The sequence below is a fragment of the Schistocerca gregaria genome, chromosome 8, assembly GCF_023897955.1.
Source record: "Schistocerca gregaria isolate iqSchGreg1 chromosome 8, iqSchGreg1.2, whole genome shotgun sequence".
NCBI classification, from domain to species: Eukaryota; Metazoa; Arthropoda; class Insecta; order Orthoptera; family Acrididae; genus Schistocerca; species Schistocerca gregaria.
In genome coordinates this window covers 194,581,714-194,596,524 of record NC_064927.1, presented here as the reverse complement: position 1 = coordinate 194,596,524, position 14,811 = coordinate 194,581,714, and the positions used below count along the sequence as shown (strand labels likewise).

At 40.1% G+C, this 14,811-nt stretch overlaps 1 protein-coding gene across 2 annotated transcripts in view; it reads left to right on the top strand.

Annotated features, from left to right (window-relative positions):
• LOC126284528 (DNA-directed RNA polymerase III subunit RPC2) overlaps window positions 1-14,811 on the top strand; it is a 168,166-nt gene that overhangs the window by 83,490 nt on the left and 69,865 nt on the right. For both annotated transcript variants that reach the window (XM_049983522.1, XM_049983523.1), the window contains 2 exons: window positions 9,161-9,274; window positions 12,738-12,938. In XM_049983522.1, the coding sequence (XP_049839479.1) occupies window positions 9,161-9,274; window positions 12,738-12,938 (315 nt within the window). The remainder of the gene's footprint in view (window positions 1-9,160; window positions 9,275-12,737; window positions 12,939-14,811) is intronic.

The following is a 14,811-nucleotide window of genomic DNA, read 5'->3' as shown; positions in this document are numbered from 1 at the left end:
GGAACCTTTATCTTGTGTGTCCAACAGGCTTGCCACAGTGGTGACACTGGTTCCATCAGAATGATGTTAAATACTGTTGGACATAACTAGCACTTAGATGAGTGACCGACCAGGTGTGCTGAGCATTGTTGGCAAGTGGGGTGCGCTCAGCCCTTGTGAAACCAGTTGAGGTGGTAGTTGATTGAGAATCAGCAGTTCTGGTCACAAAAACTGGTAACTGCCAGGACAGCATTGTGCTGACTATATGTCCTTCAATATCTTCATCTAGTGACACCTATTGGCTGAGGATGACAGGGATGTCAGCTGGTGCCATTGGACCTCCCAAAGCATGTTCATATGATGTCAATCTTGGGTGGTGGTGGTGATCGTGTCTGAGGTTTAAAGTGTCTGTATTTGAAATGAGAATCATATGTTAATATTTGTTGTTAAAAATTGGTTGTAATTTTTTAAAAATTGGTTGTAAGTTTTTAAAAATTGGTTGTAATTTTTGTGTTGTCGTTGATACATAGTTGAGACAAAGTAGAGGATGTTGTTTGGTGACCAGTGTCCTCTTCCTACAACACAGCTGCACAATGTATTAACAGGGTTCCTTATTAACAGAACAAGAAGCTACTTATCTTAAGCTAGTCCATGTGTTGTGGCGCAAGTTATTCTGTAATAGTCCACATTAGCCTCACTGCTGGTGAAGTAAAAGTCCCACTATGTACCTTACTCTGGTTGCTAGGTACTGACTGACTCTGAGCTAGAGACTGTGACTCTGACGGGCTGCGACTCCTACTACGACTGAGCTGGCTGACTGTGACGGACTGGCCCTCTGGTCTGCGGCGGCGATCATAATACTGGCAATTGAGATGGCATTGCTGGTGTGTTGCTTGTGAGTCTGTCTTTTGCCTCTCTTCTGATAGGCACACTTGATTCAGCCCCTATTATTGATCTTCTTGCAACCTCTTCACCGGTGTGCTGCCAACACAGTAATCTGTTAAAAACTGAAAGGTAAAGCTTAAAAATCTGTTTTAAGCATAGTACAAGACAAGCTACTCATTATCCAGGAATGCAGATTAAATAAATACAACAGAGCAATAATCAAAAGCTGGTAACAGAATCTAGAAGTAGGTATGTTGACAGTGATGATAGTTAAGACAGCAACGTTGTACTATAAACTGATTGATGGTGAGAAATTTCCTGGGACAGTAAAACCATAAGTCATACTGAGGTTCAAACATGAAACTTCTGCTTTTTGTGTGGAAGTGCTCTAACGATTGAACTACCCAAGCATGGCTCACATCCTGTCCTCAAAGCTTTACTTGTGCCAGCAGTGTACCTAATCCCCTGTCTTCCAAACATCATAGAAGTTCTCTTGCATACTGTGCAGGACTACCATTCCTGGAAGAGAGGTTATTGCAGAGGCATGGCTTAGTTGCAGCTAGGGTAGGTGAGGTGGGGGGGGGGGCAATGATACACATTTGCCTTTTGTGTGAAAGTGCTCTACCAATTGAACAATTCAAGCATGGCTCATGACCTGCCCTCACAGCTTTACTTGTGCCAGCAGTGCACCTCATCCCTTTCTTTCGAACGTCACAGAAGTTCTCCTGCATGCTGTGCAGGACTACCATTCCTGAAAGAAAGGCTTATTGCAGAGACATGGCTTAGCCGCAGCCAGGTGCGAGGGGGGGAGGGAGACTGTTTCCACAATAAATTTTTACTCTGTAGCAGTGTGTATGCTGAATTGAAACTTTGTCGCAAATTAAAATTGTATGTCGGACGGAGAGTCATGCTTGGATAGCACAGTCAGTAGAGCACTTGACCGCAATAGGCAAAAGTCCCAGGTTTGAGACCGGTCCAGCACATAGTTTTAGTCCGCTAGAAAGTTTCAAATTGGCACACACTCTGCTGCAGAGTGAAAAATCATTCTGGAGATTAATGGTGAATTATGAAGCAGTGGCCACAGTCATCTGTGTGGCAAGAAGAAATTTAGTGGCCCAGAAGTAAAGGGACAACAGTTGGTCCAGTACTTCCATGGAATGAGTTCATCAAGCAGAAGCCCATCAGCAAGGGAAGGAGGAGGATGAGGAGGAGGAGAAGAAAATATTTGTAGGTGGTGTCAGATGGAGCTAGAAGCAGAAGATAGTGGGGATGGTATGGACAAAGAATGGAGCTCTATTAAAAATCCTATTTTGACAATAGCACCTAAAATACAGGGAAACAAAGATAATTAGGAGTGAAGAGTGATATGATGACAAATGTTGGCAAGCAGCAGAATAGAAAAAGGAAGCAAGTTTGAAGTGCTTACCACAGAACAAGAGATCAAATGAGGCATTATGTAATGCTGACATGTGAAGATGATGTCCTGGTGGGATGGAGAGAATATTTAAAGGGAATTTTGAAGGGCAGTCCTATCAGGTGTGAGCAGCTACTGTATTACACTGCAGATCCATTGATAGAAGAGGCCACATTAGAGGAAGTACAGGAGGTAGTGCACTGTCTAAAAAATTACAAGGCACTAGGAGCTGATGGAATGACTGTAGAACTTTTGAAAAAATGAGGCATTGGTCTCCATAAGCTAAGTCACAAACTTATTAATATAGAGTCAGGAGAGAATCCCAGAAGAATGGATCTCAGGTCTGGTTCAACCAGTACATATATGAAAGGAGACAAGACTTGTTTGAATTACTGAGGAATTACGCTGCTGAATGTAACCTATAAAATTCTCTATAGTAATATCTAAAACAGGCTGCTTCCATAAGCAGAAGAGATTCAGAGAGAATATTAGTATGTATTTCGACCTAACAGATCAACTGCATATCAGGTATTTGTGCTGTGGCAAATACATGAAAAAGCACATGAGTATAATATTGAGCTTCATAACCACTATATAGACTTCAAGCAGGCAAATGATAAATCTTGACAGGGCAGAAATATTAACTGGTTTGTTACCTTGTTAGGCCATAAAAAGTTTTTTTGTTCATTCCAGCAACATTTACTGGCCCCAAGGCTGCAGTGCGGGTAGATGAACAACAAAATAATTGGGTTAGTATTAGTAACGGAGTTGAGACAAGGGACACACTCTCTGCAGCACTTTCCAAACTTTAATCTTGAAGCAGCTATTCGGAAACTTCAAATATCTAGTTACATAGTCACAAAGTCAACTCAGATGTGTGCATATGCTGATGATGTAGCAATTATTAGCAGAAGAAGAGTTCCATTAGAGAGAATAATATATGATCTGAAGGTTGTCACACAACTTAGAGGCCTTGCTATCAATGAATGAAGACTAAGTACAAGAAGGAAAGGAAAATTGGATAAATTGTCAGCTGCAAACCTCAATTTTGAACATGTGCAGATCTTTGATTGTTTGGAATTTAACATTAACTGTATGAATTCCATGTGAACTGAAATGAAACTGTGCATCTTAAATTATTATGGATGCTTCCATGTGTTTAAGAAATCATTGGCCTTCAGGTCATTAGACAGACAGCTGAAATTACAGATATACATGGTCATGATCTGACCAGTTGAAGCATACAGATGTCAAACATGTACAAACATGGTAGCAGCTCAGGATATTTGAACACAGGATTCTGTGCAAGCTTAATGGGGCAGTTCAGTATGACAAGGGTTTCTGGAGATCTAAAACAAACACTGAGTTGGATTGTCTCACACAAGGAGCTCACATTGTAAAATTAGTAAAAAGTGTAATAAAGTAACCTGGCTTGGACATGCCAATAGGATGGATACTGGCATAATGACAAAAGGGTTTTGAAGGGATGTGAACTCGAAGAAGACAGAGAGGCCACAAAATCAGTGGATAGACAATGTGGAAGAAGATATAAGATCTCTCAGAGACAGAGGATGGTGCAGAACACACTGTAGGTGGCAGAATGCAGGAAACTTATTGAAGAGGCTAAGACCCATGCAGGGTTGTAACGCCATGAGGAAGTGGAGGAGGAGGAGGAGGAGGAGGAGGAGGAGGAGGAGGAGTAGTTAGATGAAGAATAAATTAAAGAACACCAGTTTTACACACCCAACTTTCAGGGACTGAAAGCAATGAAGGTTTCGTGAATTTGAGCAGCTGGTTGTCAAGTATGTGTGAGATAAATGCAGTAAAAGCTTCCTAATTACTCACCTTGGTTGAATGGAGACACTATAGATAAAGAGAAATTTTCCAACTGTATGAAGTGTGAAATTAAAAGCAAATACAGGCTGACTCATGAGAATTCTTATGAGGGTGGGGCTTATATTACAGCAAAGAACAGCACTGGCCCGGTGACTTCCCACAGTGTGTGATGAGAAACTAGTTGTGAATCAGTGTCATAGTGTAAGGAAACACAACTGTTTGCTAGGCCTCCTAGGCAACACTGATCAGATGCCTGTTTATTTTGATATTCTGTTAAATGTTATTCTAAGCGTGATGGACGTTAAAGGTCGTTTATCAATGGGAAAGCCAGAATAACAACCATGCTATGTGTTCTGGTAGTTGATAAGCATCTGCCCCCACATGTGGTTATTTACAGAAAAATATATTGAAAGAGAAACTGCATGCTGGACTTCTCTGTGTACATCAAGAAAAGTGATGGATGACAAATAACCTGATGCTAGATTGGCTGAAGGTGTTTTCCTAACCGAAGAATAATATTTGTACTGGGTTCTTTCAGGGAACATATCACCCAGAAAAGTGAGGATCTGATATCGAAGAACTGGCCTTGTAAACTGACAATAGTCAGGAGAGCGGTGTGCTGACCACAGGAGAGCGGTGTGCTGACCACGTGCCACTCCAAATCCGCATCCATTGACTCCTGTGGGCTGGGGATGACACGGCGGCCAGTCGGTACTGTTGGGTCTTCATGGCCTGTTTGGGCATAGTTTAGTTTTAGATATCGAAGAACAACACATCTAGTAATAATTCATGCTAGCTTGACCCCACAGCTTCATGGTATGGATGTTTCTGTCTTGTGGCTTTTTATGGCTTACCTTGGGCATATTTATAATAAACCACATATGGCAGGGGATTGGTGGTGAATGCCACACCAATAGGGCTAGGACTCATGTGACAGGGCAGGACCCAGATGCAGCACCTGACCACTATCCCCTCCACATCCTACTCCAGTCATGTGACTTGCTTGTCCTATACTGTCAGATACAGAGTCACCTGTGAAAAAGATCATGTCATACTTCAGCTCTGCTGCAATTTAAATACAGCATTTTATGTTGGCACGACCACAAACCAACTGTCCATGTGCGTGAATGGCCACTGTCAAACTGTTACCAAGAACAGAATTGGCCACTCAGTGGTGGAACATTGTACTGAGCACAGTATCCTTGGTTTCAGTAATTGATTCAAAACACGTGCTATCTGGAGCCTTCCTTCCCAACAACAGTTTTCCTGAATTATGTAGATGGCAATAGTTTTTGCAATACATTATTTGATTCCTTAATCCTCCTGGACTCAATCTCCGCCAACACCTTGATGTACACCCACACCCATCTCCACCCTCCCTCAGGACCCTGACTTCACTCATTCTGCTGCTTTGTGTGCAATACCCTTCTGAACGTTGGGAACAAAGTCCCAGCAGTATTAGAAATTGAAATACTGTCCGTGTACTATATGTTAATTATTTCTTGATTACATTCTTTTGTTTTTTATATATTTTTAATGACTTAATCCCATGAGCTCATGTGATTGTGTCATAAAAATATAACTTTTCTCTCTCTCTCTCTCTCTCTCTCTCTCTCTCTCTCTCTCTCTCTCTCTCTCTCTCTCTCTTGGCCATCTCCTCCTTCTGCCTCTCTATGTCCATTCCCCTGCCCCCTCTAGCCACATACTCTTCCCCCTCTCTAGCCATGTACTCTTCCCTCTCTCTGTTTTGACAGTAAGCCTTGTTTATTATTGTTATTTGCAAATTCAGATTCCGTAATGCTCCATGGACCTTGCTATTATGGGGAGGAGTGCATGCCTAAGTGATGCAGATAACCATACTGTAGATGCAGCCACAGTGGAGGAGTATCTGTAAAGAGGCCAGACAAATGTATGGATCCTGAAGAGGGGTAGCAGCCTGTTCAGGAGTTGTAAGGGCAATTATCCGGATGATTGACAAATCTGGCCTTGTAACACCAATCAGAATGGCCTTTCTGTGCTAGTATTTCGAGTGGCTGAAAGGAAGGGAAAACTACAGCCATAATTTTTCCCGATGGCATGCAGCTCTACTGGTTAAATGATGATGGGATCCTCTTGGGTAAAATACTTCGGAGGTAGAATAATCCCCCATTCGTATCTCTGGGTGGGGACGACTTAGGAGGACATTGTCATCTGGAGAAACAAAACTGGCATTCAACAGTTCCAATTGTGGAATCCCTTAGTTGGGCAATTAGATTAGAAAATTTGAAAAGGGAAGTAGCTAGGTTAAAGTTAGATATAGTGGGAATTAGTGAAATTTGGTGGCAGGAAGAACAAGACTTCTGATCAGGTGAATGCAGGGTTATGATTACAAAATCAAATAGAGGTATGCAGGAGTAGGTTTAATAATGAATAAGAAAATAAAAATGTGGGTAAGTTACTTTGAACGGTGTAGTGAATGGGTTATCCTTGATGTTATTCAATTGGTATATGAAGCAAGCAATTAAGAAAACCAAATAAAAATTTAGAGTAGGAGTTAAAGTCCATGGATAAGAAATAAAAACTTTTAGATTTGCTGATGACATTGTATGCTGTCCAAGACAACAAAGGACTGATAAGAGCTGTCAAACAGAATTGTCTTGAAAAGAGGATATAAGATGAACATCAACAAAAGTGAAACAAAGATAATTGAATGTAGTCTAATCAAATGAGGAAATGCTGCAGGGATTATATTAGGAAATGATTCACTTAAAGTAGTAGATAGTTTTGTTGTTTGAGCAGCAAAATAACTGATGATGGCCAAAGTAGAGGAGACATGAAATTTAGGCTGGCAGTGGCAAGAAAAGCATTTCTGAAGAAGAGAAATTTGTTAATGTACGATACAGCTTTAAGTGCTGGAAAGTCTTTTCTGAAAGTATTTGTATCGAGTGTAGCCATGCATGGAAGTGAAAGATGGGTGATAAATAGTTTTGACAAGAAGAGAAGGAAACTTTTGAAATGTGGTGCTGCAGATGAATGTTGAAGATTAGATGGGTAGAACATACAGCTAATGAGGAGAAACTGAATAGAATTAAGTAGAAAGAAGTTTGTAACACAATCTGTCTAGAAGGAGGAATCAGTTGATATGGTACATTCTGAGACATCAAGGGATCACCAATTTAGTATTGGAAAGAAGTTGGGGAGGATCATAGATGAAGACAAAGAGATGAATATAGCAAGCAAGATTCGGAAGGATGTAGGGTGCAGTAGTTATTAGGAGATGAAGAGGCTCGTATAGACTAGAGTAGCATAGAGAGCTGCATCACACCAGTCTTTAGACTGAAGACCTCAATAACAACAGTAGTATTCTAATCTTCAGCCAACAAGCAATGAATACAACTTTCCTCTTTTCTGTGAAAACCGACTGCAAGAAAGAAACCAAAACAGCACATCATTGTGTACACGATTTTTGTTTAAAATATATATAATGAGAAGGGATATGAATGAGAGAAACAATTTCTGTAGTGCCTCAAATGCCACACTGTTGTAATTCAAACTGACAGTAGAAATAAAACGAAACTGCACATATTCACAGCACAGCACGGCGTTTTCTTTCTTGTACTCTGTTGGTTTTAACATAAACCTTGTGCTTCATGGTTTTAAAAAATATGTAGCCTATGTCCACATGAGTGTTTTTACTAGGGTATCATGTAAAAATTTGAAGTAAATTAGTCAATTTTGAGATTTTTGGTAACGATATTAAACAGGAACTTCTCTTTATATAGTGATACTAGCTTAGCGCCCGCTGCTTTTCTCACTAGACTGTACGGCCTACAGAGATTTTTTTGTTCTTATTAAAGTGAATTTTTATGTTATAAGTGTGGTCTTTTCTGAATGTATTCTGACCAAACGGTGATTCTGGTAGCCGAAGTCCAAAGTTTTTGTTAATCGTGCCTTTTGAGTTCTTGTTGAGATATTTCAATAACAACTTTCATTCTCCAATTGCACTCCTTTGTCTGCAGCTTGTGTTCTTGTGGTAGCGTTCTCGCTTCCCGCGCACGGGGTCCCAGGTTCAATTCCCGGCGGGGTCAGGGATTTTCCCTACCTTGAGATGATGGTGTTGTTGTGTTGTCTTCATCATCATCATCATTATCATTACCATTATCATAATTCATCCCCATTACAGTTGGAGGAAGGCAATGGCAAACCACCTCCACTAGGACCTTGCCTATTCGGCATTTCGGGTCTCCCACATCATCCCTTGTGCACCTCAGAGTATGGGACATCATCATCATCATCATCAGCAGCAGCAGCAGCAGCAGCAGCATTGCAGTCCTTGAGGGGTTGAATTTCCAGAAACACTGAAACCCCTTTTTTTAAATTTCTAACCGAGAAATCAAATACAAATTGTCATAGATGTAGCCTTAAAAATCCTTTAGTAGTTCTTTCACACCCATTTCACATCCTTAGGGTCGAATTTCTAAAAGCAGAGGCGTACATATGTTTTATTTCTGACAGAGAAGCTGAATACAAATTTTCATAGATTTAGGTTCAAAAATGTTTGCACAGTAAAATATTTCCATAAAAACTTTTCGCCCTTCGTCTCACTCCTATATGGGTTGAATTCCCGAAAATAGTGAAACACATTTTTAAAAATTTCTAGCTCAGAAGCCAAATTAAAATTTTTGTAGATTTAGCTTTAAAATTGCTTTCATAATAAATTATTTTCATAAAAATTTCATCCCCTATTTCACCCACTTATGATTGGTATTTCAAAAAAATCCTTTCTTAAAAGACACCTACCATATAAGATCCACACCATCTCCAAATTTCAAGTTTCTGTACTTAGTGATTTGGGCTGGGTGATGATGAGTCAGTCAGTCAGTCAGGATGTTGCCTTTTATATACAGAGATAGATAAAAGAACCCTAGAAGTGTTCTCTTGTTATATGTATGCCTCTTTAATATGTCACTATACAATCAGTAATTATCATATCACAATTGTTAGTCTCCAATTGGTACTCAAGATATATTTTGCCCAAGATAAAATTCTGTTTGTTTGCCTTTTTAGCTCAAGATAATTGCTGACAAGAACATCCCTAAATTAAAGGCAGCACAGTTTGATATTGTGAAGCACATGCGGCAAGACCAAATAACAAATGGTTTAGTTCATGCTATATCAACGGTAAGTAAGTTACTTTTAAGTATTAAGTAAAAATTGTATCTCAAGTGGAAAAAAGAAATATTACATGTTAATTAATATTCTGTTAAAAAAAATAAATAGAATAATGTCATCATTCTAACTTGAATTTTGACTGGGAGTACATTTGAGGAAAGCTTCGACAGCGGACAAGGTCTGGAGTCCCATTGGCGAAGAAGGTGTAAAACCCACTTCGGCAGCATCTGTACTCCATGTTAAGAGCGGCTACAACAGATGTCTGTTCTCCATGTCAGGAGTGGCCTTTCCTCCTGCTGGCAGTAGCTCTAAAATGCTTGGTGACAGGCTATGTGATGAGCCAACCGTAAAAATGCTGTCACATATTTATGAAAATGTTGTCTTCTGGATCTGGTACAAAGGATGTCCCCCATAGGTGACATGCGTGGTCCTGCCACGGTCAGCATGAGAAATATACAAGGGTTACTGTCGCATGGGTGACAACAGCTAAACAAACTAGCCCTCACATCCCGTCTTGCAACACTCAACGTCGGCGGCATCATGACTGAACGGGACAAAGAGCTATCTAAAGCCCTAGAAATCCAACACATAGAATTCTGTGCAGGTCAAGAAATATGGACTCTGGATGCGGTTACAAGCTGATGTATAAACGCACAAACGTAACAGCTAGTGGTGTTGGCATTATAGTATCACCCACTTGCACTTCGACAGCATGATGTGCCAGAGCAGTTTATTAACTGGGTGCAGTTACTTCATGCACAGCCAAGAAGTTATGTCCATACAACCTCAGGACTATCCAAGGACTTCCCCATCACAGTTGACGTTCACCAAGGTTCTGCACTATCACCACTTCTGTTAATTCTCATAATGGACACTGTGACAGCTGACCTGCTGCGGCCATTACCATGGACCCTGCTTTATGCTGTGACATTATGCTGGCAGCAGAAAACAAGCTTGATCTGCAGAGCCAAACTCAAAAATGAAGTGACTGGTTGGCGCAACACGGTTTGCGCCTTAATTTGAAGAAAACCAACTACATGACATCTGACAGAAATGAAATGGGAACCATCATGATTAATGGTGAAGACCTGACTTGTGTGAGTAAGTTTAAGTATCTTACAATCAGAGTCACTTGCCACCGCAGGAAGGAAGATAATTTAAAATAAAAAATCTGTCACACTGTCATCCAGCCAGTCGCCTTGTATGGTTGTGAGTACTGGCCAACTACAGAATGCCGCCTAAGTGTAATGGAAACGAAGATGCTAAGGTGGACAGTGGGCCTCACTAATTTAGATCACCTTTGCAAGAATAGCATTAGGAAACAGTTTGGTGTTGCACCGATCCAAGACAAGATGCGTGAAAGTCGTCTTTGATGGTTTGGGCATGTTTCACAGGCCGGTGATGACTATTGCGAAGGTGGGTTACACACTTGCAGTTGTCAGCAGGAGACCCAAATGACGACCTAAGCAATGTTGGGATGATACGATTTATAAAGACCTTAAATGCGTGAACATCCATCCAGATGCAGCCTGTGATAGAGTGAAATGGAGACGATGGACCCATGTAGTGGACCCCGCAGGCACGCGGGTCAAACACTGAAGGAAAAGAAGAGTACTTTTGAGGAAAATGTATTGTAATTTCATTTATGACACACAATGCTGTGCTAAATATTCAATTGTGGTATTAGCAAAGAATACCATTTTAATACACAGTTATATTCATGGCTCCAACCTTCGAGAATATTTCTGTGTGCCTATCAGTTTAATTTCCTGAAAGAGATTCCTCAATAGTACTGTGAGATCTGTGCTTTGGAAATTCATTGCTAAGGAATCGTTGCTCCCTTATTTAGGTGTATGTAACACCCATTGGGTCGTACATTTTCAAATTATCTGTGAATAAATTGTAAAGTTTTAGGGAATCTCCAGTATTCTTGGGTGTGGAGGATGAACTAATTTCTGTGCCAATTTATCCATGTAGTTTGTAGTTGATACAGAAAATACTGTTTGTTTATTATTACTATTAATTTTAAAACAAATATAACATTTATTTTCATGTGATCTTCAGATAAGTTTGATTAGAAAAATACTGAAACAAGATAATTTACGAAAGAGTGAAAATTGCCATTTGTCCAGTATCACAGCTGAAAAAATGTTTTGCACTATCCTCACACTATTCTCATGATTCGTATAGGTTGTGTTTTATTGATCAGAAACATCTTTCTCAGTTGCATTTTCGCCACTGAAAATCATTAGAAACAATCACCAGTGTAATGAAGGTAAAAGTAAATCTGCATTCTAAGTGCAATATAGTAAAGTGTGCTGTGTCTTCAATCACAAATGTTACAATGTAGCTTTTTAAACTAATCATTGTGTGAGCGTGCATTGAAGGATTTTTTCAAACTTAGACCATGTCCACATTATAACTTTATGGCAAGAAGGGTTGTCAGCATAGGTTGTCAAGTAAATTGGCATACATCACAATGATGCCATTTGAATATTCATCCACTATTGTGTGACACAAAATATTGAAGATATGCTTCATAGTGATCACCTGTAGACAACACCACCAGCTGATGATCAGTACCAACGAATTGTAGCTTGCATGTACCCTGAGGAGTATGCAACTGTACTGCTTGCTGCTGTTTTGGAGCCCTTCACCAGTAAGTTCAGGATTTGCCTGGTGATAATCATACAAGAGCGTGAAATTGGCCACATATCAATGTACATCTCAAGCTCACAGTCCCATATGTTCAACAGAGTTGGATGAAATTATTGTCCAGCCGTACAGTCAACTTCCAGTAATGGTTTTGTCTTTGAAGGTGATGGGCACATCGTACTCACTTAGTGAGCATTTTACTCCCGAATGAACCAAATGTAATTCGTCTGTAATGTCTGCTGACATGAACCCAATTGAAAGATTGCTTGGGGCCACCCTTCTCACATATTGGATGACCTCTGGAGGGCAGCTGTTTATAAGTGGGGCAGTCTTGATCAACAATGAGTCAACCAACTTGTGGGCAGGTGCCAATGAGAATGGAAGCATGTTACAATGCACAGGGTGCTGAATGTTACTGAGAAGCTGATGTTGAGTTTACAGATGTACAAAGATGTACAATTTCAATTTTTTAATTATTGTATTGTTTTTATTTCACAATAAAATTAGTTTCTATAGTTTCATAAGGCTTGTTATTTCATCCACTTCCCCTTTTGATTGTAAGCCAACACGTTTGAAATATGCATGTAGTACAAAACTATTATTGAGCAGTTTATAATGAGCAGTGTAATTCATGTAACTTTATATGTAATTGAACATCCAAATATGTCAATGATAATTGCTGCTACTTGGGTATCAGTTTACAGTAAAATGATAACTCTGTGTTATTCTGACATATCACAGCTTCAAAGTACTGAATCTAAAAATGTTAATGTTGTTAAATGATTTTCTTTGATAGTGGTTTATTATATTTTTATAGGGTAACTGGACTATCAAGAGGTTTAAAATGGACCGCCAGGGAGTGACTCAGGTTCTTTCAAGACTCTCCTACATTTCAGCATTAGGAATGATGACACGAGTCAACTCCCAGTTTGAAAAGACGAGGAAAGTTTCAGGTCCTCGCTCCCTGCAACCTTCTCAGTGGGGAATGTTATGTCCATCTGATACACCTGAAGGAGAGGTAAATTCTTAATTTAATTTGCTACAGAAATTTTCATTCACTATATATGTCATTTGAATGGACAGACCTTTATACAGGATGTGTAAATATAGCTCCAAGACTGGTCTCAGAATACCTAAATTTATTCAATACTTTCATATATCGGAGTAAAATTCTTCAAAATAGGTGCCTTGAGAATCCACGTATCGCTTCCAACGAGATTTCCACTGCTGGTAAGCTCCCTTGAACTCCTTAACCGGAATGCTGTTCAAAACCCTCGTTGAAGCCTTTTGGACCTCTGTGACTCTGTCAAACCGCTACCCTTTCAGGTCTCTCTTCATCTGGGGGAACAAAAAGAAGTCACTCAGGGTGAGGTTGAGGCTATAGGATGGCTACAACAGCATTGCCATGTTGTACAGCATCAAAACTTCAGTGATAGCAAAGCAGGTGTGAACGGTCACATTGTCATGGTGGAGCACCCAGTCATCTTTCTTCTCCGAGCGGACTCGATCCCTCAAACGGCAGGCCACTCCAGTATAATACTGACGATTGACAGGGTCTGGCAGGTATGAACTCATTGTGGATCATCGGGCTTTCTTCGGATTTGGTGATGCGGAGGTGTGCCACTCCAAGCTTTGCCTCTTCAACTCTGGATCACATTTGAAAACCCAGGTCTCATTATCAATGACCACCTGCTGTGAAACATCCAGTCGCTGCTCCTTCTGTTCATCCGAGAACACTTCAGCGACAAGTTTCACACACAATTTTCTCATCACTAGATCTTCTGTCACTAGCTGAAATACAGTTTGGTGATTCAAACCCACTTCATCTGCAATCATTCTGATGCTGAGACATCAGTCACTGTTTAAAAATTGTCGCACTTTGGCCAGATTTTCATCTATTCTGCTTGTTGAAGGTCTTCCAGAGCATTCATCCTCAAAGTCTTCACGTCCATCATTGAACCTCTTGTGCCACATGAGAACCATGGCACGTGACATGGCCTATTCTGTATAGGCTTCTTGAACCATTCAAATGTTTGTGTACCAGTCTAGTTCAGTTGTATACAAAATTTGATCGAACTTTGCTGCTCCAAGAGGCACTGCATTTTGGACGCGCCTGATTTCTCGACGACGTTTCAAAGCAGACTGCACTACCCCAGCATTTCACTGGTGAATGCCGATGCTTGGCTCGCTTAGCCAACACCCCCCACCACCTGGCGCAAGTGGTGAGACCAGTCTGCACCTGCACCACAACTCAGGAAAAAAAATCAGTCTTGAAACTTTATTTACACACCCTGTACGAAAGAGGACCAAAACACAGTAGTAGAAAAGTGCATGGTAAGAGGTATTAAGAGTGTGGGAAATGAAGAATCCCAAAGAAAAGTTGGGGCAATTAAATTGAGCAAAGGAATGTGTTTCAAGAGAGACTGAGAAGTTGCTTTGGATGCACTGTACACATAATGCAGAGGTTTGATTTTGATGAAAGCAGACAATAAGGAAGTCTACAGTAGCAAAATGGAATTATTTAGAAGTGTGTTATGAAAGGAAAGACCTGGAATAAGCGAAAAGAGAAAGCTGTAGTATAATAAATTGAAGAGAAAAATGAGATTGTGACAAAGATGTATTAAAAAATTGGAAAATAAAATTTGGTAATTTATGCGTAAGTGAAAATTGAAGGGAAAAGAGCTTGAGGAAGACAGAGAAAGATATATAGCTCAGTAAGGTGACAAAAAGTCCTTTATTGACTTTTGTTAAATCAAATGTCAGGTGTACCATTGTAATATGGAATGTGATAAAAAGAAATGAAATGATTGGCTGATACTCAAAATTAGGTGGTAAAAAGAGTAAGAATAATTAGAATGAGTCAAACCTTATTGATTTTATTAAGAGTGTTA